This window comes from Sus scrofa, chromosome 10 (assembly GCF_054392235.1).
Source record: "Sus scrofa isolate SSC_HxYL_T2T_F1_AM1 chromosome 10, Sscrofa_HxYL_maternal_Yorkshire_Landrace_v2.0, whole genome shotgun sequence".
Classification (NCBI taxonomy): domain Eukaryota; kingdom Metazoa; phylum Chordata; class Mammalia; order Artiodactyla; family Suidae; genus Sus; species Sus scrofa.
The window spans coordinates 66421606-66447154 of NC_139392.1; the positions used below are offsets into that span (position 1 = coordinate 66421606).

A 25549-nucleotide genomic window follows, 5' to 3' on the forward strand; every position below is an offset into this window, starting at 1 on the left:
CAAAAAACAAAAATAAAAAGATGTGCCCACCAAAGCATAAAACAGTGACAGTAAATAGCAATACCAACACAGAAGTTCCCAACCTTTGGAATACTTATGATCTGAGTACCAGATGTTACAGGGTAACAGAGGCAAGTAAATGTAGCAATACTAACAAACTGACAACGTAGCCTAGTAGCCTATTAGCTGGTATTCAGTATCCCTTCCCATCAAACACACACATCACACATCCCGGCCACATTAACATCATTGGTTTTTCTATTAGCTGCTATAAACATCACTGCAAAACTATAGGATTTCACAGGGCTGACAAAAGTAAAGGTGAAAAAGTGCTTCCACCACAAGAAAACGAGGGTGATGAATGAGCTTCCAAAGGAGGTCTGCCGGTTACCAAGCAAGAAACTGCAAAAGCTAAAATGCCTGACATGGCATTGCCCTTCAAAAGGGAACAATGTGAATGCCAAATTTAAACAAAAAAAAAAAAAAAAAATGCAGAAACTGAAGACTCCAAAAATTTTTGTTGAAGTGCCCTTTGCAATATTCTGCTGGAAAAGTTAAACACGGGGTTATTATAAAACACAGTCAGCAATATTATGCCAACAAGAACATTTCAGCAGGCTTCACTCTTCGTTCAGGCTAAGACAAGCAGAAGCTGCAATGATACCCGAAAACGTTGTTAATTCAATTAAAATGTGGTCACAACGGGGCTCCTGCCCAGGAGACCCACCAGGCTATGGGGAACTGAGAAAACAACTCTTAAAGGCTCCTGCACAGACTCACTCCCCAGGGCCAGTGCAGAGCAGCCCCTGGAAAAATCACACATGGGAGTTCCCGTTGTGGCGCAGCAGAAACGAATCTGACTAGGAACCATGAGGTTGAGGGTTCGATCCCTGGCCTCGCTCAGTGGGTTAAAGATCCAGCGTTGCTGTGAGCTGTGGTGTAGGTCGAAGACATGGCTCGGATCCTGCATTTCTGTGGCTGTGGTGTAGGCCGGCAGTTATAGCTCTGATTAGACCCCTGGCCTGGGGACCTCCATATGCAACCCTAAAAAGTCAAACGACAAAAAAAGAAAGGAAAAGAAAAATCACACAGACCAAGCAAGAACGATTCATCAGCTAACTTTACAGCACTGGTCCATGTGAAAGGGCACTGCTAGGATTCTCTCCAAGGACAGGGGCTGGGGGGGGCCTCTTCCTGTTCCTCCTCTTATAGGACAAGAATGTCGTCTGCCCTATCATTAAACAAAGGATTCTGTGGCCATCAGGCCCCCAGCCCCAGCAACCGCCCCGCTGTGCACTCTCAGGGGACTCAGGTTGGAGAAAAGCGGGAGACTGGTCCCAGCAGCTGAGGTGCACATCAAAGGGAAGATTTCCTTTTGTGCTGTTTTTTTCTTTTTATGGCTGCACCTGCAGCATATGTTAGTTCCCAAAGCCACAGGGGTTGAATGGGAGCTACAACTGCAGCCTACGCCACAGCCACAAAGGATCCTTAACCCACTGAGAAAGGCCAGAGATCAAACCTGCATCCTTATGGAGACAATGTCGGGTTCTTAACCCACTGAGCCCCAACGGGGACTCCCAAGGGATTAGTTTCAGTGAGCCCAGACTTTGCATCTTCCCATACATAGAAAAGCACCAAAATCATTAACTTGGGATGTTTGATTTTCTTTCATTAACAGTAATCTTTTGACATTCTGACTCCCTGGTTTTTTGTTGGTTTTCCTTTTTTTTTTTTTTTTCTTTTTCTTTTTTAGGGTTACTGCTGTGGCATATGGAAGTTTCCAGACCAGGTGTCAAATTGGAGCTATAGCCGCTGGCCTATGCCACAGCCACGCCAGATCCAAGCTTCCTCATCTTCGACCTATACCTCAGCTCATGGCAACACCGGATCCTGAGCCAACTGAGTGAGGCCAGGGATCAAACCAGTATCCTCATGGATACTAGAAGTATCCATGCTAGGGTTACATATGGAGGTTCCCAGCCATAATGGGAACTCCAAGAGAGAGTTCTTGGCAGACTCCACCCCTAGAGCACTGCACAGCACAGCCAGCAGACAGAAACCTTTCTGTGAAAGAGGCCAACTTGCTTCTCCTGGGTCTTCAGCCTTCAGGTCAGGCCTCAGGTTTGTCACCCATCCTGAGGCAATAGAAGAGTAGGCCAGGGGACACCAGACGTTTGCTCTCCCTCTGCCTCACTACAGCTCACCAGCAGCATTCAGAAAGAGCTGATGCACTCATCTGGAACCGTAATTCCTGTGACTGCCACCCAGAGGGCAGATTATCTGGATAGGTGGACAGCAGAGCTTATACCTGCAATCCCACAAGACTAGATATACATTATTATCTTTTTTTTTTTTTTTTTTTTTTTGCTTTTTAGGTCCACACCCATAGGGCATATGGAGGTTCCCAAACTAGGGGTCAAATCAGAGCTACAGCTGCTGGCCTATATCACAGCCACAGCCACACAGGATCCGAGCCACATCTGTAACCTATACCACAGCTGTTGGCAATGCCAGATCCTTAACCCACTGAGCGAGGCCAGGGATTGAACCTATGTCCTCATGGATGCTAGTCAGATTCGTTAACCACCAAGCCACAACGGGAACCCACTCTCTTTTTTTTTTTTTTTTTTTTGAAGCTAAGGTTTTGTTTTGTTTTTTGGTCACCCCAAAGCATATGGAGTTCCCAGGTCAGGGATCAGATGCAAGCCTCAATTGCAACCTATGCCACACCACAGTAATGCCAGGTCTTTAACCCACTGCACCAAGCTAGAGATAAAATCTGTGTCCTAATGCTAAAGAGACACCATCAATCCCGCTGCACCACTGCAGGAACTCCTACATTTGTATTCGGCATAAGCTGCTGCTTGAGGGTCTGGCTTCCAATCAGCCTGGATCTAGGTGCCAAGTGAGATCATCTCCTTTGGGACAATAACTGGCCTTAGCACACATTCAAGTACCAGGAGCTATTAAAAATAAAATATGATGAAAAAAATAGAATGGCTGGAAAATCACAAAGGTCTGAGAGACAACAGCTAGGGCAGGGTTCATCTCCCATACAAGGCCAACAGGTCAAGACTTGGAAAGGTGGCTATTTCATCTAATACATGGAAACCAGCACAGAGAGGTGAGCAAATTAATATACAGAGGACCATGTCCCAAATGAAAGAAAAAGATAAAACCTCAGAAAAAAAAACTTTAATGAAACAGATATATAATTTACCTCATGAAGAGAAAAAATAATGATTATAAAGATGCTAACTTAACTCAGGAGAGGAGAACTACAACATAAAGATAGAAAATATAAAAGAAGTTCCTGTCATGGCACAGTGGAAACAAATCCGACTAGGAACCATGAGGTTGTGGGTTCAATCCCTGGCCTTGCTCAGTGGGGTGAGGATCCGGCATTGCCATAAGCTGTGGTGTAGGTCACAGATGCACCTCAGATTTGGCATTGTTGTGGCTGTGGTGTAGGCCAGCAGCTGTAGCTCCAATTAGACCCCTAGCCTGGGAACTTCCATACGCCTCAGGTGTGGCCCTAAAAAAGAAAATATAAAAAGTACCCAAGAGAAGTAAGAGAACTGAAGAATAAAATAACTGAACTAGAAAACTACCCTAGAGGGGTTCAGAGCAGACTATATGAATTGGAAAAAAATGGATCAGTGAACTCAAAGACAGGGATGAGAACTCAGAAAAGAAGAAAATCATAAAAGAAAAGAAGACAGCTTAAGGGATTTACCAGACATTTAACAGACTACCATTAATTTATGAGAGTCGCAGAAGAAAAGAGAGAAAAATGTCAGAAAGCTTATTTAAAGATAATACTGACTGAAAACTTCCCTAACCTTTGAAGGAAACAACACCCAGATCCAGGAAGCCCCAGAATTCCAAATAAGATGAACCCAGGAAGAACTATACCAAGACACATTAAAAATAAAATATCAAAAATTAAAGACAAGGAGAGAATCTTAAAAGCAAGAGAAAAACAACTTCTTACATAAAAGAGAACCCCCATGAGACTACAAGCAGGTTTTTCAGCAGAAACTTTGCAGGCTGGTGGGAGCAGTATGACATTGTCAAAGTCCTAAATGAAAAAACTTCCAATCATGAATATTCTATCAGGCAAAGGTACCATTCAGAACTGAAGAAGAAATAAAGGGTTTTCCAGACAAGCAAAAGCAAATACATCACCATTAAATGGGCCTTATAGGAAATGTTAGAGTATTCTTTAAGCTGAAAAGAAATGATGCTCCTTAGTAACCAGAAAATATATGGAAGTATCAAGGAAACTATAAAGGAAAATATATAGAAATGTAATGGATTAATCACTTATAAAGCCAGCATGAAGTCTAAAAGACAAAAGCAATAACCATAAATGTAACTAGGATAACTAGTTAAGGGATACACAAGGTAAAAAGATGTCAAATGCAACCTCAACAACATGAAACATGGTGTAGGGAGTAAAAATGTACAGCTTTAGAATGTGTTCAAATATAAGTTCTTATCAACTTAAAATAGTGTCATAAATATAAGTTGTTATATGTAAGACTTGTGGTTAGCACTGAGCAAACTTCATTAGCTACAAAAAAGAAAATGAGAAAAGAAGTTAAACATACCACTAAAGAAAGGCACAAAACCAGAGTTCCTGTTGTGATGCAGCTGGTAAAGGATCCAGAGTTGTCTCTGCAGCAGCACAGGAGGTTCGAGCCCTGGTCTGGGGTAGTGGGTTAAGAAGCCAGCATTTCTGTAACTGTGGTATAGGTCACAGTTGTGGCTCAGATTTGATCCCTGGTTTGAGAACTTCCATATGTCATGGGTGCAGCTGAAAAAGAAACAGAAAGTTATACAACTACAAAAGAAGAGAGCAAGAGAAGAAGAAAGGAAAAGAGGAACTACAAAACACCTGGGGGAAAAAAAAAAACCCTATTAACAAAACGGCAGTAAATATATACATGGAAATAACCATTTGAAACATAAATGGACTAAATTCTCCAATCAAAAAATGCAGACTGCCTGAATGGATTTAAAAATAAGACCTGGGAGTTCTTGTCGTGGCTCAGCAGTAACAAACCCGACTAGGATCCAAGAGGACAAGGGTTCGATCCCTGGACTCACTCAGTGGGTTAAAGGATCCTGAGTTGCTGTGGCTGTGGTGTAGGCCAGCAGCTGCAACTCTGATTGGACCCCTAGCCTGGAACTTTCATATACCACGAACGCAGCTCTAAAAAGACCAAAAAAAAAAAAAAAAGACCTGTTTGCTGGCTACAATAGACTCACTTCAGATGTAAGGACACTCTCAGATTGAAAGTAAAGGGATGGAAAAAGATATCCCATGCACATGGAAATCAAACAAAAAACCTAGGGAGTTCCCTTTGTGGCTCAGTGGTTAATGAATCTGACTAGGAACCATGAGGTTGTGGGTTTGATCCCTGGCCTCACTAGGTGGGTTAAGGATCTGGTGTTGCCGTGAGCTCTGGTGTAGGTCACAGACATGGCTCGGATCCCGAGTTGCTGTGGCTCTGGCGTCGGCCAGTGGCTACAGCTCTGATTAGACCCCTAGCCTGGGAACCTCCATATGCCACAGATGGGGCCCTAGAAAAGACCAAAAAGAAAAAAAAAAAAAAAATCTAGGGTAGCTATACTTATATCAAGAAAAATGAACCTAAAAGACTATAATATGAGACAAAGAAGGTCATTATATAATGATAAAGGGGTCAATCCAACAAGAGGATATAACATTTGTAAATATTTATGCATCTTTTTTAATGCGATACTATGAAACTACAAATTTTTTTTAAAAACTGGAAAAATCATAAATATGTGGATAAGTAATGTTACTGAACAACCAATGGGTCAATGAGGAAATCAAGAGAAATCATAAAACACCCTAAGACAGGAGTTCCTGTCATGGTTCAGTGGTTAACAAACCCAACTAGTATCCACGAGGACATGGGTTCGATCCCTGGCCTCACTCAGTGGGTTAAGGATCCAGCGTTGGCATAAGCTGTGGTGTAGGTCGCAGATATGGCTCAGATCCCATGTTGCTATGGCATAGGCCGGGAGCTGTAGCTCCAATTCCATCCCTAGCCTGGGAACCTCCATATGCTGCAGGTGCGGCCCTAAAAACACAGACAAACAAACAAAAAAAAACCTAAGTCAAATGAAAATGGAAATACAACATACCAAAACTTACGTGATGCAGGAAAAGCATTTCTAAGAGGAAACCTGAGATACTATTGCCTACATCAAGAAACAAGAAAAATCTCAAATAAACTCACTTTACACCTCAAGGACTAGGAAAAGAAGGACAAAGACCAAAGACAGTAGAAGGGAAAAAAAAATGCTAAAAAGATCCCAGCAGAAATAAATGAAATAGAAACTAAAAGAGAACAGAAAAGATCAATAAAACCAAGAGCTCATTCTTTGAAAAGATGAACAAAATTGAAAAACCTTTAGACTCACCAAAAAAAAAAAAAAAGAGAGATGGCTCAAATAAATAAATAAAAAATGAAAGAGGAGCTACTGCAACCGATACCACAAAAACAAAAGGATCATTAAGAGACTTCTACACACAACATACACCAACAAATTAGACAACCTAGAAGAAACTGATAAATTCCTTAGAAACATGCAACCTACCAAGGGTGAATCATGAGTAAAGAGAAAATGTGAACAGATGGATTAGCAGTAAGGAGAGTGAATTAGTAATCGGAAACCTCCCAACAAACAAAAGTCCAGAACCAGATGTCTGCACCAGTGATTTATACCAAACATTCAAAGAAGAATCAACACCAATCTTTCTCAAACTCTTCCAAAAAATAGAAGAGGGAGCACTTCCAAACTCATTTTACAAGGCCTGCATTCCTCTAATACCAAAACCAGACAAGGGCAACACCAGAAAAGAAAAGCACCAGCCAAGTAACTCTGATGAACATAGCTGCAAAAATCCTCAACAGAATATTAGCAAACCAAATTCAACAATACAGGAAAAGGATGATATACCATAATCAAGCGGGATTTATTTCAGGGATGCAAGGATAATTCAGCATTTGCAAATCAATTTGTGACACATCACATTAACAGACTGAATAAAAAAAATCATTATGATCATCTCAATAGATGCAGAAAATGCATGTGACAAGATTCAACATCTTCATGATAAAATCTCTCAATGCAGTGGGTATAGAGGGAAACTATCTCAATATAATAAAGGCCATTTATGACAACCCACAGCTGACATACTCAAAAGGTGAAAAGCTGAAAGCATTTCTAAAATCAGGAATAGGACAAAGAAGCTCACTCTAACTGCATTTACTCAACATATTATTAAAAGTCCTAGCCACAGCAATCAGACAAGAAAAATAAAAGGCATCCAAATCAACAGCCAAGATGTAGAAACAACCTAAATGTCCATCAACAGATAGAGAAAAATATCACAAACACACACAGGCATATCATTCAGACCTTAAAAAAAGAATGAAATCTTGCCATTTGAGACAATATGGATGGACCTTGAGGGTGAAATATACTAAGTGATAAGTGAAATAAATCATACAGAGAAAGACAAATACCGTATGATCTCACTTACATGTGGGATCTAAAAACATCAATAGGAGTTCCCATTGTGGCTCAGTGGTTAACAAATCCGAATAGGAACCATGAGGTTGCGGGTTTGATCCCTGGCCTTGTTCAGTGGGTTAAGGATCCGGCCTTGCAGTGAGGTGTGGTGTAGGTTACAGACACAGCTTCAATCGGATCCTGTGTTGCTGTGACTCTGGCATAGGCTGGCAACTACAGCTCTGATTAGATCCCTAGCCTGGGAACCTCCATATGCCATGAGAGCAGCCCTAGAAATGGCAAAAAGACCAAAAATAAATAAATAAATAAATAACAAGAAGCACCTCATAGATACAGAGAACAGAACAGTGTTCTGTTGCCAGAGGCAGGGTGGAGGTTGAGCAAAATGAGTGAAGGAAGTCAAAAGGTACCAACTTCCAGTTATAAAAAGAATAAGGATGTAATGTATAAAAGCACAAGCAGTATAAGAAAAAAACCATGTCAACTGTACAAATGGCCCACAAGCATATGAAAAGATGCTCAACATCATTAGTCAACAGGAAAATGCAAACAAAAACTACAATGAACTCAAACTTCACACCTACCAGGACGGCTATAATATTTAAAATACATGAAGTAATGAGTATGGATGAGGATGTAAGGAAATTGGAACTCTCATACATTGCTGGTGGAAATATAAAATGGTACAGACTGTGGAAAACAGTCTAGTGGTTCCTCAAAAAGCTGAACACAGAATATGACCAGGAAATTCTGCTCCTAGGTACATCTAAAAGAACATGGGTTAAACAGACACTTGTACAGGAATGTACGCTGCAGCATTATTCATAATAGTCAAAGGAAGACACATCCCAAATGTCCATCAACAGATAAATGGAAAAACAAAATGCAGTATATACATACAACGGAATATTCAACCATAAAAGGGAATGCAGTTCTGATACATGAATTAGAACATGGATGGACCTTGTAAACATTACATTAAGTGGAATAAATACATTACAAAAGGATAAACATTGTATGATTTCACTTACATGAAAAATCTAAAATAGGCAGACTCTTCATGAAATGTCTAAAATAGGCAGAGACCGAAAAAAATGGTGACTGCCAGAGTTAGGGGTGGGAGAAAATGGAGTTACTTGCTAAAGAGATACAGAGCTTCTGTTTGGGGTGATGAGAATGTTGGATAGTGATGATATTTGCACATTTTTTTTCCTAGTTTTATGGCTAACCCACAGCATATGGAAGTTTCCAGGTGAGGGACTGAATCTGAGCCACACCTGCAACCTATGCCAAAGCTGTTAAGGGTTAAGCCGGATCCCTTAATCCACCACACCAGGCTGGGGATCAAACCCATGCCTCTGCAGTGACCCAAGGCGCTGAAGTCACATTCTTTTTTTTTTTTTATTTTTTGTCTTTCTCTCTTTAGGGCCATATCCGTGGCATAGGGAGGTTCCCAGGCTAAGGTTCCAATTGGAGCTGTAGCTGCCAGCCTACACCAGGGCCACAGAAACCACAGGATCCGAGTCTCGTCTGCGACCTACACCACAGCTCACGGCAATGCCGGATCCTTAACCCACTGAGCGAGACCAGGGATTGAACCTACGTTTTCAAGGATGCAGTCAGGTTTGTTAACTGCTGAGCCACAACGGGAACTCCTGAGGTCGGATTCTTAACCCACTGTCCCACAGCGAGAACTTTTCACATTGTGAATATAGTTAATGCCACTGAATTGTACACTTAAAAATGGTTAACATGGCAAATATTATATTATAGCCACATGAAATACTGCACTACTTACGGCTAAAACAGAAGTCATACTATTGCCATAAAGATCATAAAATGAGCTTCAAAATGAAAGATAAATATTATACAGTAGATGAAAATTATTAGTGAAATTCCTACTTGAGTGACTCTTTTGGACTCTCTGCAACAACAAAGGTATGCAATGTGGAAGAGTAATTGCTACCATGGAGGCATGCCAGGAGGCACTGACTGACCTTTCCTTTGGAGGAAACTACCAGCAGGAGAGAGGCTGAGACACAGTCTGCACCTGTGCGCCTTTGGGAGAAAAATGCCATGTAATGATTTTTCTGTTTATCACTAAAAAACTACATGGAGAGAACTTCTTCACTTAGTTTATAAATATTTTGAGAGCAGAGACAAGGATGAAAATAAGTGCACTGATTCAGTTTAAAAGGAGAATGAGCCATATGTACAAAGAAGTACACTACTGCCAAAAAGAAAATGTTGTACCCAAATGTGGATTCACACACTGCTTTCTGTTCACAGAGACCAGCTACCAGCTACCCATATGCCTAGTGAGCTGGACCTGCCATGGAGGGAACTGTGAAAATATAAAGAGGGTCAGCTCAAACCTGCAGAGTATACTTCTTTTGGGGAGCTATTAGAAGAAAACAGCAGCAAGTTCCATGATGAAATATACAAATGATCAAGGGGGGGCGGGAATGATCACATTAGTCTTTCAAGTGAAAGATGAGAACAAAACATTTTCATGACAGACCACGCTAATAAAGTCCATTTGTTACATCAAATGACTTCCTTTGGTGATGTATTTCAGTCATATATATTCAATATCTCTAACATTGAATTGATCAATAAATGGTTTTATTTAAAGATAAAAATATCAATTTTGATGTTAGAAATAAGGTTAATCAGATTTCCTAACAAGACTTTTCTATGGTGCAATCAACATTTTTAAAAGAACTATACAGAACTTGTTTTTAAAAATTCTTAACTGGGAGTTCCTGTCATGTCTCAGCAGTAACGAACAAGACTAGTATCTATGAGGACATGGGTTTGATCCCTGGCCTCACTCAGCAGGTTAAGGATATGGCATTGCCGTGAGCTGTGGTGTAGGTCACAGGTGTGGCTCGAATCTGGTGTTGCTGTGTCTGTGGCTGTGGTGTAGGCTGGCGGCTACAGCTCCCATTCCCCTCTTAGCCTGGGAACTTCCATATGCCATGGGTGCAGCCCTAAAAAGTCAAAGAAAATTCTTAATTAAAATCCTAGGGCAGGGATTTAAAGGGGTCAAATATAGTTCCTGAAAGATTTATTTAAAATGGAAGATAGACGAGAGTTACTCTAAGAATAAAAGGATGCAAAGATATAAATCCAGAAGAGTGATATGAGAGATAAGGAGGGTACAGAAAAAGTCCTACAAATATTTAACTGACATATTAAAAAGAGAAATGAGAGAGAGAATATAGTATAGGTAATATCTGACAAGATAACAACTGAAAATGTTCCAGAATTTACGAAATACATAAATATACACACTCAAAAAGCCAAAAGAATTCCAAGCAAGATACAGAAAAAGAAATTTTACCTAGACACATAATAAGAGTAGAACTGTTAATATTCAAAACGAAACAAAAATCTTAGGAACAGCCAGAGAAAGAAGATAGATTACTTCAAAACAGAGTCTTACAGCTGATTTCTACTTTTTAATTTTATTTATTTATTTCTTCCTTTATAGGGCTGCACTTGCAGCAGAGGGAAGTTCCCAGGCGAGGGATCAAATCAGAGCTGTAGCTGTCGGCCTAAACCACAGACACAGCAATGTCAGATCCGAGCCATGTCTGCAACCTACACTGCAGCTCACGGCAACGCCAGATCGTTAACCCACTGAGCAAGGCCAGGGATCGAACCTATGTCCTCAAGGATACTAGTTGGGTTCATTTCCTCTAAGCCACAATGGGAACTCCCCAAGAGCCAATTTCTAAATAGCAACTTTAAAGATCTCATTTCATCTTCTGGTTCTCAGTATACTGAGGAAATAATAATGCCAACCTAGAATTCTATGCTTAGTAAGAATACCTTTCAAAATGAAGGCAAATGATGGCTTTCCTGCTGTTGTACAGTAGGTTAGGAGTCTGACATGAGTGGCTTTATAATATTTTATGTATCCACTTTAAAAAATTTATAATTTGTTTCTTTCTCACCGCCAACCTAAATAAAAGTTCATACAGTATAATTCCAATTATAAAGCTCAACAGGCGAAACTAAACACAAGTGCCTAGGGATGCTTAAAACATATGTTTGATGGACCATGTGAGATAGGAATCTTTCTTTTCTGTCCATCTCTAAGGACTCCAATTGCTTTCAAGGTATTCAAATTCTTTACCCAGGTGGCGGTCCAGTGGATGTTGCCATTATAAGCACTTTTAAAACTGTATTATAAAAGTTTTATATGCATTTCTGTGTATCTATATATAGCTATATAGATATATTATATTTCACATTATATGATGTTTATAAAAATCAGACCTAATGAATTTACAAAATTAAAACTAGGTTAAGTTACTATGCACGAAAAGAATGATTCCCTAAGATTAAAAACAGAAGAGTTCCCACTGTGGTGAATCAGTTTAAGGATCCAGTGTTGTCTCTGCAGCAGCTCTGGCCGATACTGAGACGTGGGTTCAATCCCTGGCCCAGCACAGTGGGTTAAAGGATCTGGCATGGCTGCAGCTATGGCATAGATCGCAGCTGCAGGTCAGATTCGATCCCTGGCTCGGGATCCATATGCCACGGGTGCAGCCAAAAAAGAAAATAAATAGCAAACAGAATGGTACTGTCACAGGTACAAAAACAAGACCAACTCTCTAGCTGATAAAAGCCGTTTCCCAAGGAGGGACAGGTAGGAATTCAGACACTACTATACAGGTACACTGGAACGGGAGGATGAGTACATGGATGAAAGCTGGAGGCAGACAAGTATAACCTTGTTGGACAAGGAATTTACAGATAAGGGAAGGAGGCTAAATGATGCATTTCCCAATGGAGTAGAGTTGGAGAAATCGGTAAGAATTCATATGTAGGATTCCCATCGTGGCGCAGTGGAAATGAATCCGACAAGTAACCATGAGGTTGCAGGTTCGATCCCTGGCCTCGGTCAGTGGGTTAAGGGTCTGGTGTTGCTGTGAGGTGTGGAGTAGGTCGCAGACACAGCTCGGATTTGGCATTGCTGTGGCTGTGGTGTAGGCCGGCAGCTGCAGCTCTGACCTGACCCCTAGCCTGGGAACCTCCATATGCCGCAGGTGCAGCCATGAAAAAAGAAAAAAAAAAAAAAAAAAACCTCAAAACATATAAAATATCTGTGCATTATGTGCTGCACTTCTCTAGTTCACTGTGACAGTTGAGGCCAGGGTACTTATCAAAATCCGTGGAACACTGGTGGGTGTTGTGTTCGAACATCAGCATTCTTGGAAAGAAAGTGAAAGCTATTTTTAAAAAAATAAAAATCAGGGCAACAAGATAAAAGTATACTGGAACTCTCACTACTAGCTTCATAATTGTTCTCTAAGTCTAAAATTTCTCTACATAATGAAGTTCACCTAAAAATTTTTTTAAAAAAATAAGATCACCAGATCCTAACAGCTAGGAAAAACTACCCAGAATACCCAGAATGCTGGCATACACAGGAGAGCCAATACACATTTGCATCAAAAGGACAGACTATTAAGTAAGTGATACTGGAACTACTGGCTGTTCATGTGGGAAAGAAAATTGGATTTGATTAGATTACTGGCTCATTCTGCATGAAAACTAACTGAACGGAAATTCCGAAGGTGTAAAAACTAATTTTTTTAATTATTAAAAGAAGGTCGGAGTTCCCGTCGTGGCGCAGTGGTTAACGAATCTGACTAGGAACCATGAGGTTGCAGGTTCGGTCCCTGCCCTTGCTCAGTGGGTTAACGATCCGGCGTTGCCATGAGCTGTGGTGTAGGCTGCAGACGCGGCTCGGATCCCGCGTTGCTGTGGCTCTGGCGTAGGCTGGTGGCTACAGCTCCGATTCGACCCCTAGCCTGGGAACCTCCATATGCCGCGGGAGCGGCCCAAGAAATAGCAACAACAACAACAACAACAAAAAGACAAAAAATAAAAAAATTTAAAAAAAATAAAAGAAGGTCTTACAGTGTTGTGTCATAATCCTGCCTTAGGGTGGAAATTTCTCTCTCTTAAGCAGGAGAGAAAGAAGCATTCACCAATCAGAAGACAATGATTTGTCCATAAAAAAGTTTCCAACTTCTATTTTTTAAAATGACACTATTTAAGGAAGAATAAAAGGACACAGGACTGGCCAGAGAAAATGGTGTTCCACCTAAAATGACCCAAAGGATTAATATACAAAATACAGACACATACATTCTGAAAATAAATAAGAAAATGAGGAATTCCTGCTGTGGGACAGTGGGTTAAGACTCCGACTGCAGAGGCTCAGGTCTCTGCGGAGGTGCAGGTTCGATCCCTGGCCTGAGAACTTCCACATGCTGCAGATGTGGTCAAAAAAAATTTTTTTTAATGATAAGCCAATAGAATAACAGGGAAAGGACATGAACAAACAAACCACAGAAGAATAAGTGGCCATAAAACAAATGGAAATATGTTCAACGTCAGTACACTTCAGATATTATATTTTCCCATCGATATTGAAAACTGGCAAAATTTTAAATTTGATGTGCTGTACATAGATGGTTAAGCGGCTTAACCCCTGCGGAGGGCAATTTGACAACATCCATTAAGTGTGCACATCTTTTCTCTTAAAACACTACAAAAGGAACCAAATCAGGGTTTTCATTAAGAGTAGGCTGGTTCATGGGAGTTCCTGTCGTGGCTCAGTGGTTAACAAATCTAAGAACCATGAGGTTGCGGGTTCGATCCCTGGCCTTGCTCAGTGGGTTAAGGATCCGGCGTTGCCGTGAGCTGTGGTGTAGGTCGCAGACGAGGCTCGGATCCTGTGTTGCTGTGGCTCTGGCATAGGCCAGCGGCTACAGCTCCGATTTGACCCCTAGCTTGGGAACTTCCATATGTCATGGGTGTAGCCCTAAAGAGACAAAAAAAAATTTTTTTTTAACACATAAAACAATATATTTGTGTACATATATATTTACATACATATGCACAGAAGTGTTGAACATACAGAAAATTCCTGCAGGATACTCATCAAACTGAGAAGGAAAAGGAAACCAAGGGAAGGGAAGGGGATAGTAAGGGCATCTATCCTTTTTTATCCAGGTATCTTTGACTACGGGGACTTTTTTTGAGGGTTTTTTTGGTTTGTTTTTTATTTTTGCCATGGCGTGCAGCAGCTCGATGTGGGATCTCAGTTCCCAGACCAGGGATTGAACACATACTCCAGGAGTGAAAGTACCAAATCCTAACCATTAGACCACCAGGGAACTCCAGAGAATGTTTTTATGTATTACTTGTATAACTAATTGTTTGCTTTTAATGAAATAAGCAGAGAGAGGAAGAAGTGGTAGAAGTTGATGCAGAAATTTTTCCCACATGAACACTGGGGCCACTGTGAGTTGGTGCCTTTTCCTGCTGCATGAGATCAGTCCTTCAGTGAAGCTAACTCTGTTCCCCTGGAGATGCCAAGACAGAACAACAGCAAGAGATCACTAGGCAACGCTGCTGAGAGTAAAAATGACCCTTGACGGGTCAACTGCATCTGACAGACTGGAAACTACAATGGAACCATTACCATCCGACGGGCCCACTGTACTTCGGGGCTCCCTGAAATGCAGCAACTTTTATAACTCATGTCTCCTCTGCCTGACTCAAACCCTCCTGGGACACAGTGGTCAAAAATATTGCACAATGTACAATGGTGCAACTACTATGGGAAAAAATATAGAGGTTCCTCAGAAAACTAAATATAGAACTACCATATGATCCAGCAGTCCCACTCCTGGGCATCCATCCAGACAAAACTTTCATTCAAAAAGACTCATGCGCCCCGTGTTCACAGCAGCACTATTCACAATAGCCAAGACATGGAAATAACCTAAATATCCATTGACAGCAGAACAGATAAAGAAGATGTGGTACATACATACAACGGAATACTACTCAGCCATAAAAAAGAATGAAATAATGCCATTTGCAGCAACATGGATACAACTAAAGACTCTCTTACTAAATGAAGTAAAACAGTGAAAGAAAGAGAAACATCATATGATATCACCTATATGTGGAATCTTAAAAAAAAAAAAAAAAAGGAAACAGACTCACAGACTTTGAAAAACTTATGGTTACCAAAGCAGACAGGTGGGTGGGGGAAGGGATGGACTGGGGGTTTGGCTTTGGCATATGCACACTGTGGTCTATGGAATGACTGGCCAACAGGGACCTGCTGTAAAGCACAGAGAACTCTACCCAACATTCTACGGTAATCTACGTGGGAAAAGAATCAGAGAGAACAGATACGTGTATATGTATGACTGGGTCACTTTGCTGTAGCAGAAATTGTCACAACCTTATACTTAACTATACTTCAATAAAACATAAAAATGTTTTAAGAATATTTCTCACAGGTAGAACTCCTGCTGTGGCACAGTGGGTTAAGGATCCATTGTAGCCACAGCTGTAGCATAGGTCACAGCTGAGACTCAGATTCGATCCCTGGCCTGAGAACTTCCTTATCCTGTGGGTGCCACGGAAAAAGGAAAAGAAAAAAATATATATGTGTGTGTATATATATATCCATATATAGAGACAGATATATCCATATATATATATATATCAATATTATATATAGATATATCCATATCTATCTATCTATATATATATATATATCACTCAGGCATTTTAGATTTGTATGAAGTGGGCCAGCTACATGTGGAAAAGTTCCTTTTCAATTCTAAATAGCCTATGCTCTTTTTCATGTCTGACACCTAAACTGCCTTATAAACTATAAATATTCCATTTTAATCATTCCCCACATTGGATGTAATCAATAATATTTTGCATTCAATTAAACTAAAGCATTTTTTTTGGTGAACAGCAAGGCATAAAACTTCTTCATTACAGAAGTGTAGTAAATTTATGGTTCAAATAAATTTTATCTATAATTTCCCAAACCACCATGGAAAGTTAAATCATTCATTTTATATAGTTGAACACAATGTAGGACTATATAAAAACTGAAAAGAAAAAATGTTTCCAAAGGAGCCCACTTCCAAGTTAATGTCTTGAGAAGAAGAAAAAAAAAAGTTTTGTTGTTTTTTTTTTTGTTTTTTTTTTTTGTAATTTAAAAATCCACATCGCTTCCAAAGAAAAACTAATCCTCAGTAGAAAAACATCCCTCTTGGAGTTCCCATCGTGGCTCAGCAGAAATGAATCTGACTAGTATCCATGAGGATGCAGGTTCGATTCCTAGGCTCACTCAGGAGGTTAAGGATCTGGCATTACCATGAGCTGCAGAGTAGGGTGCAGACATGGCTCGGATCTGGCATTGCTGTGGCTGTGGAGTAGGCCAGTGGCTACAGCTCTGATTGGATCCCTAGCCTGGGAACCTCCATATGTGGTGGGTGCACCCCCAAAAGAATAAATGAATGAATGAATGAATGAATGAATAAGATTATTCGCATTTAAAAAAGAAAAAGAAAGAAAAACATCCCTCTTAATGGATAAAGACAAGACAAAACTTGCCAAAGTGTGTGTATGGTTCTGCTTGAAACAGAAAAGAACATTCCAGGCAGAGAGAGCCAAGGAGAAGGCCACCGCACCTGTACCTAACACAATAGCTATGATTCCACGGTTTTAATATCATGGTGCCAGTAACCATGCAGTATGAGACAGCCACCTCAGCTGGCAGAAGGGTATTAGGTCCTGTTTTCACACTTTTGGGGAGGGTCTAGAAATTTTTTTAAAAGTGCTGATTCTGGGAGTTCCCGCTGTGGCTCAGTGGGTTAAGAACTTGACTAGTTTCCACAAGGATGTGGGTTTGATCCCCGGCCTCATTCGATGGGTTAAGGATCTGGTGTTGCTGTGGCTGTGGCGTAGGCCTGCAGCTGCAGCTCCCAATTCAACCCCTAGCCTGGGAACCTCCATATGCTGTGGGTACAGCCCAGAGAGAGAGAGAGAGAGAGAGAGAGAAGGAAACAAACAAATGAACAAAGAAACAAAAAAAGATACAAAGAAAGAGCGCAGGCGGGCTGATTCTTGGGATCCCCAGAAAAGGGCTTCAAAGAGGTGCCCACCCACATCCCCAGTGCTACAGAAACTCACCAAGAACAAAGTCTGGAGTTAGAGCCAGAGCTGGGGGCTGCCAGATGCAAGGCACTGGGGAGGGCAGTCATGAGCCCCTAACATCTCACGCCCCAACACATCCTTACGATCACCTCCTTGGCAGGCTGGCAGGGCGGAGCCAGCTCTGACTCTGTGGGGTGGACCTCAGACCACAGGCCAGCAGATTATCCCCAGGGTCTCAGGAGCGCTGCCACCTTCCACTGTGTAACGGGATCTCTTGCGCTGACATTAGGGTGACAGGTATTAGGAATATCTGCCATCCTCCCTCAGTTACACCCCTCTCCCATCCCTCAGTAGATAATTAAGAGTTGACCCTCATTCACAGAACAGCTAAGACCCTTCTCTCCCACCACAACGCTGTGTGGTAGGGACGTGGTCACATGTGGGCTCATAGAAGCACAAAGAAAGTGGTTCGTGGTGCCAGGTCATTTCTGTTTTGGCCAAGGTGCCGCTAAAACATTCAATGGAGAGAATGATTGGTCTCAGACTCCATGGGCCCAGACCCAAGGTAAAGAATGAAAATTCTGGAGTTCCCGTCATGGCTCAGTGGTTAACGAAATCTGACTAGGAACCATGAGGTTGCGGGTTCAATCCCTGGCCTTGTTCAGTGGGTTAAGGATCCGGTGTTTCCGTGAGCTGTGGTGTAGGTCGAAGATGCGGCTCAGATCCTGTGTTGCTGTGGCTCTGGTGTAGGCCAGCGGCTACAGCTCGGATTCGACCCCTAGCCTGGGAACCTCCATATGCCGCAGGAGCGGCCCAAGAAAATGGCAAAACAAAACAAAACAAAACAAAAAAACAACGTAAAGTGTCTCTGCTAAGATTGTTTTATTTTTGCAACTCCTACCTTTAAATGTTGTCTCAGTGTTGTTCCCTTGTGCTGAAAAACAACTTGAATCTATTTTGTTTGCATCTTTTGTTACACATAAGGTGGCTATGCTTTACGCTCTTTGCAACTGTTTTAATTATGGAAACCATGTCCCATTTACAAGCTTAAATTTTCCTTAAGAAACATCTTCCCTGTTTGTATAAAAACAGAGACTTTAACGGCTTAGCCTCTGGAGTAACTGAGCATTGTCCCCTTGAGAACATAAATAGAACGACAAGTTAAAGGGACTGGTTCCTTCGTCTGGGTAAGGGAAACAACCGCAATAAAGCTTCATGATTGCATCTCCAAAAAATAAAATAATTTTGAAAAAGAGGTGCTGACCACCCCCATTTCCACCTCCTGAATCAGGTCAGGAGGGGAACTTCACACATACATACAAACCTGCATTTCTTCCCCCTTCCTTGGAAATCCTGACTCTAAGTATCACTAAATCTTACAACTGATCACAAGGTGAAGTATGTTTAATTGAGTCCTTTAATGACATTTATCGACTTCAGAATAGTTTTTAACCTCTGGACAGGAAGAAAGAAAATGGAAAAATGGAAGAAAAAAAAATGGGGAAAAAAATGACAGGTAAAATATATATATGTATATATATATGCATAGCTATTATTAAACCAGAGCAAAGGGTAATATGAGTATCATATGAGTATTATGGTATTTTCCACATTTTTCTGTATCTTTAAAAATTACTTAATTTTTTAAAAGGAAATGTAGGAGCTTCCATTGTGACTCAGCGGGTTAAGAACCCAACTGGTATTCACAAGGATTCGAGTTCAATCCCTGGCCTTGCTCAGTGGGTTAAAGATCTGGTGTTGCCATGAGCTGTGGTGTAGGTCACAGATGCTCCTTGGATCCTGTGTTGCTGTGGCTGTGGCATCGTAGGCAGGGGCTGCAGTTCCGAATCAACCCCTGGCCTGGGAACCTCCATATGTGTGGGTGCGACCATTAAAAAAACAAGAATAAAAATTGAAATTAAAGACATGTAAATGTATGGCATTATTCCAAAATGCAATACGGCACAGGAGCATCAGTAAAGCCATCGCTACCTAGAGGCAGCAGCGTCAGCCAATGCCCTCCAGTAACTTTGATCTTGGAAGGCTGACTGGATGCCCCTTGTGTTGGTTACAAAAAACAAGCACGACCTATCTGCACCTGCCAACAGCCATGCAGTCTTGTACTGTGAACAAGACACGTTAAAGTAAGGACAGGGTCACAAACCTGGGTCGCTCCCCGAGCCTGTGGACAAGGCTGGCATGATGCAGACACGGGCTGGGACTCGGTGCTGCAAACACTATCCACTCGAAATGCGGCCTGGGTTCCAATGGGAGGGCCTGCAGCCAGGCCGTCCACCAAGATTTATGCACCGTGCAGGCAGTTCCTGCAAAGAAAAGGAACAGTTTAAACATAGCAAGAGGGGAGATTCCTAAATGGCAACATTCTGTAACTAACTCAAAATTCGGATTCCAACACATTATTTAGAGAAGTCAGAATCTTCCCAATTTCTTCTACAGACAACATTCAAATAGGAAGTGAGAGAGGTTTTGATTCTGACATGAGATTTCTAATTAAAAATGCGAAAGTCCTTCGTGCGTGTGTCAAGGTTTCCTTAAAGATTTTTACAGCTGGTTTGAGAACCCGTGACTGCAGAGATGGAGAACTTTAAGATGCTTCTGTAAGCCAATGTCCTTCTAAAATTCCTCCCCTCCGTGAGAATTCTAAACTACATCCCTAAATGCAGAACAGAGACCCTAAATTGTCAACGTATAACCAACTGCAATTTTTTTAAGTAGCTCATCCCAAAGTTTGACAACGGCAAAGTTCTCTAACTGCAAACGCCAACAACCTTGAAAGAACATGACAAAGATGCTATTATAGATTTACAGACCAACTGATACTTTAAACTAAACCTACCCATCCAAGCTCATATGGAAATTGTTTTAGTAAAAACTAAGTTTTGCCATATCTTGGAAAAGAGCAGTTTTTCAAATATTATTTTAACTAATGTTTATCCCCAAATAAGCATCGAAGGCATTAGAGTATAGTAACTAAAAGCAAAGGTTCTAGCATTTGGCTTAATCTCTAATTCTGCTGGCTCTGTGATCTTGAACAAGTTATTTCATCTTATTAAACCTTAATTTCCTTACATGCAAATAGAGAAACAGCAATTTAGAACTGTTTTTGTTAGGATACAAAACAGCATCCTTCAAATTGAATGCTGGCTATTAGGACTGGGCTTTTTTTTTTTTTTTTTTTTTAATTCAGGTAATGAGATTATAAACTGAAAACATAAAAGTAGCAAGATTAAAATTTACATTGGCCTGACACCTAGGAGGCCATGTGGTTTAAATTTGGACCACTGCTGCCTAATAACGGGAAAAACACGGCATTTACATTTTTCAGAAATCAGAAGAGCCACACAATGTGCTTAAATTCTCTTTTTAATGCATTTTCCCCAGTTCTCTATAAAGCAAGCTCAGTAATTTAAAAGCGTATTTTAACACATATTAACAAGAAAAACAGATACTGTAAACACTTGAAAAACTGGCTCTCTTCGATTCTTAAAGCCTTTAAATTACTGATTAACATTACAGAATAAGGAAAATGAGCTTGCAAAATTCCACATGAAAATGCCCAAACTATAAAAGTCTATTAAAGCCTTCTAAATTAGCTTTCCAACCATCAAAGTAAACGTTAGTATAAAAATATTCACCAAACAGACCATCTTGGACCATATTATCCCATGCAACTTCTTGAATTTTGTTTTACATTACAAAGGCTGACTTAGTTAAAACATGCATACAGATGGATTCATACAGAGAAACCTCTCTGTGTTAAAGAAAACTATAAGGGCAGTCATTTTAAATGCCAAGTATAAACCACCAAGCTAAAAATAAGACAGAAAAAGGCAAAGCAAGGTTTTATCAATGCCTGTCTCTGAAGCTGTTTTACCTAATAATTTTAAAAGGCAACTCTGCTTTGTTTTCATAAATTATTCCAACAAGCAGGATTAAGATTCAGCTTCACAAAATGTTCCTCAATTCAAACACGAAGTAAAAACAGACCTTAATTTTAAAAATGCATTCAATTAACAAACTCTTATTTTGCTGCTGAGAAGAAAGGGGGAAACGGTTATAATTTGTGAAGTGTACACACACATATTTCTGCCAATAGGACCTAATGTATGTATGCAGGTAGGTATTTATTATAGAGTGTGTATATATGTATGGAATTTAAGCTCGTTGTGCCATAAATCATAATTTGTATGATACAGATTGCCTAACTACAGAAATACAATCTATATCATACAACTGTCTTCAAACCTTACAATGCTAAACTTACAATGTCTTGATTTCATAAACCACATACACCATATAAGCCAATTTATGCCTGTAACAAACACCCTAAAAATACTAAAGCAACCTTAACACTCCACATCAAAACATCCTTCTGAGTTAATGCTGCAGCTTTCCATACATGGCATATATACACAAAAGACCTTAACATAGCATCCCCCCTCTTTTATTTCATAATACATTCAAGGTTACATGTTCCCAACGTTGTATTATTTTAAAAATATATGCTACACAGTAATTCTCTTCTCAGAACATCTAAAAGTATATTAACAGAAAAAATAAGAGGTTTGATAAAATCCCAATCAGGAACATGCTCAATATTCTGTGGAACGAAGCAGAGTTGCTGGGTTTAACTTTCAAACTGAGCTAAATTTCTGCCATAATCATGTTATTTTCTTTGGCTAAATTTATCGAAAACGCTTTGGAATTTGTCAGAACCCAGCCATGATTATTACTGACTGTTGTATGGAATCGATTTACTACAACACAAAAATACCAGCTGTTACAGTATGTCCTGAGAGGGATTACCGAATATTCTTAAATTGAAGTTCAATCCATCTTTCCATAAAAAGGAGAGCGACCCGAACGCCAGGAACATAACTGCGGTATCAAGTGCACCTGAAGCATTTACAACACCCAATAGAACTATTACGACCCTCCTTTAAAAGGGCTTATTTTTGAAATTTCATTATTCCAGTTGTACCTTGCTTCTATATATCACACTGTATCAGGTTCTTCTGGCTTCCATCATGTGGAAACAGTGAAATATGCGAAGGTCTTGAGTGCTCAGTGTCTACCCGCCCCGGGTAACCCTGAGGGCTCCTGGGGCACTTACGACATCTAGTGGCCAACCATGGAAGTGCACGTGTCTGCGGCAAAGTTTGAGGTTTCTGCAAAGCAAAAATTGTCCTAACTGCACCCAGTGAAATAGTCACCTGCAAAAACTTTTACTCGCGTGCTCACACCAAAACACACTTCTCCTGTGTGACTCCTCTACTCTCAATACTTTGCTACGACACTACTTGACTTCTGGCACCAGATGTGGTTTTCCATAGATCAAGCAATTCTGTGACACCCCCTAGGTGTCCTAGGATTTTACCCAGTTCTGACACTGTCTACCTGGAGACGGCATCAGGTCAGTCCAACAAGACAGCCCCCCTTCTGAGGTCAACCGCAAATCCACGTTGTCACCTGTGCTTCTGATGGCAGGACTGTAAATAGAGGTTCCACAACCCCCTGGGGTTTGATGAATTGACAGAGCAGCTCAGGAGAATATTTACGGATTAGATGCCTGGTTAATTATAAAAGGACATAATGAGGAACAGCCAGATAGAAGATCAATAGATAGGTAGAAGACAGATCGGAGTTCCCGTTGTGGCGCAGTGGTTAACGAATCCGACTAAGAACCATGAGGTTGCAGGTTCGAGCCCTGGCCTTGCTCAGTGGGTTAAGGATCCAGCATTGCCGTGAGATGGGGTGTAGGTCGCAGACGCGTTGCTGTGGCTCTCGTGTAGGCCGGTGGCTACAGCTCCAATTCGACCCCTAGCCTGGGAACCTCCATGTGCCGTGGGAGCGGCCCAAGAAATGGCAAAAAGACAAAAAAAAAAAAAAGATAGATAGATAGATAGATCAATCGATCAATAGAGAGAAAGAAAGAAGATAGGGCAAGGTACCTGGGAAGGGGTGCAGAGTGGCCACGCCCTCTTCAGGTGTAATACCCACCCCAAATCTCCACGTGTTCACTGACCAGGAAGCTCTCTAGACCCTATGCTTTGAGGCTTTGTGGAAGCTTCATTACACAGGCATGACTGATAAATCACTGGCCTCTTGGTGGCTGAACTCAATCTCCAGTCCCTTTCCCCTCCCAGAAGGTCAGGGTGGGACTGAAAGTTCAACCCTCCCATCCAGGTTGGTTACCCTGGCAACCAGCCCATCCTTGAGGGCTTCCCCAAAATCACCTCATTTAATTTTAAGGTAACAACGGGAGGGTTGAAGGTTTAAAAAAAGAGAGAGAGAGAGACAGAGAAAGAAGTATTGAACCTAATTTTCCAAACACATGGCCTGGCTACTTGAAGAAATTTTTAAGAATATGAACTTGGAGTGCCCATCGTGGCTCAGTGGTTAACGAATCCAACTAGGAACCCTAGGGTTGCGGGTTCGATCCCTGGCCTTGCTCAGTGGGTTAAGGATCCAGTGTTGCTGTGAGCTGTGATGTAGGTTGCAGACTCGGCTGGGATCCTGCGTTGCTGTGGCTGTGGTGTAGGTCAGCGGCTACAGCTCCAATTAGACCCCTAGCCTGGGAACCTCCATATGCCAAGGGAGCAGCCCTAGCAAAGACAAAAAGACAAAAAAAAAAAAAAAAAGAAAAAAAAGAATATGAACTTTTAATTATCTGTCACCATAAAAAACTAATAATCATATTAACAGCTCCAGAGACAATAGCTGTGCTCAATAATCCAATTGTTGATTAATTCATGAGTTAACAAATACTCCCAAGTTACACTTTCAAAGATCAGTAAACTTTTTTTTACAAATTTAATGTGATAAATTTTTTTTTTTTTTGTCTTTTTGTCTTTTTGCTATTTCTTGGGCCGCTCCCGCGGCATATGGAGGTTCCCAGGCTAGGGGTCCAACCTACACCACAGCTCACGGCAACACTGGATCGTTAATCCACTGAGCAAGGGCAGGGATCAAACCCGCAACCTCATTGTTCCTAGTCGGATTCGTTAACCACTGCGCCACGACGGGAACTCCTAATGTGATAAATTATTTTTTTAAAAAAAGCTCTATCTGAAAGATGCGTGAGTTGTATTAGCCAATGCAAGGAGCAAACTGACATCCGTTACCATGATTTAAACCTTCATAAATTATAACTTAGAAAAATAAAGGAAGCAATGCAGGTAGGCGGCATTACTCGGCTCATAGAAATAGTGGCATTTAAACCTTTTACACCATCAGTTCTCAAAGTGTGGTCTGCAGACCCCAGTGGTCTCCCAGATCCCTTCAGAGGCATTCATGAAGTCAAATTATTTTCATAAAAACATTGAGATGTTTTTTTGCCTTTTGCGCTCTGTGGATTTTGTACCAATGATAAAAAGCACTGGTAGACAAAGCTACTGGTACCTTAGCATAAATCAAGATAACAGTACTAAGCAGAAACTATCTGGCCTAGTTAGTATTCTTCACTGCTAAGCACTCATTTAAAAAAAAAAAAAAAAGTAGCAGCAGCAGCAGGAGTTCCCATCATGATGCAGCAGAAACGAATCCCACCAGGAACCTTGAGGTTTTATTTTATACAGATATACCACACCATCTTCAATCATTCACCTGCTGATGGACCCTGGGCTTGCTCCCATGTCTTGGCTACTGTAAATAATGCTGCAATAAAGACAGCGTGGGAGTTCCCATCGTGGCTCAGCGGAAACGAATCTGACTAGCATCCATGAGGACACAGGTTCAATCCCTAGCCTCACTCAGTGGGTTAAGGATTTGGCATTGCTGTGGTATAGGCCTGCAGCTACAGCTCCAATTCACCCTCTAGCTTGGGAACCTCCATATGTCACAGGTGGGTCCCCAAAAAAAAAAAAGATAAGACAGCGTGGCATCTATCTTTTCAAAGGAGCACTTTTCTTTTTTTTTCAGGTAAATACCCAGAAGCAATGATAGTTCTATT

The 25549-nt window shown here is 41.0% G+C and overlaps 1 protein-coding gene across 14 annotated transcripts in view; it reads right to left on the minus strand.

Moving 5' to 3' along the window:
• The window catches only part of MPP7 (MAGUK p55 scaffold protein 7), a 345564-nt gene that overhangs the window by 191240 nt on the left and 128775 nt on the right, over nucleotides 1-25549 (minus strand). For 13 of the 14 annotated variants that reach the window (XR_014817810.1, XR_014817813.1, XR_014817812.1 and 10 more), the window contains one exon: nucleotides 19742-19901. The exons of the other annotated variant lie outside the window; for it this stretch is intronic. Coding sequence is in view for 8 of the 13 variants with exons in the window: in XM_021064734.2 (XP_020920393.1) it covers nucleotides 19742-19778 (37 nt within the window). In the remaining 5 variants the exon portion in view is untranslated. The remainder of the gene's footprint in view (nucleotides 1-19741; nucleotides 19902-25549) is intronic. 14 annotated transcript variants of the gene reach the window in all.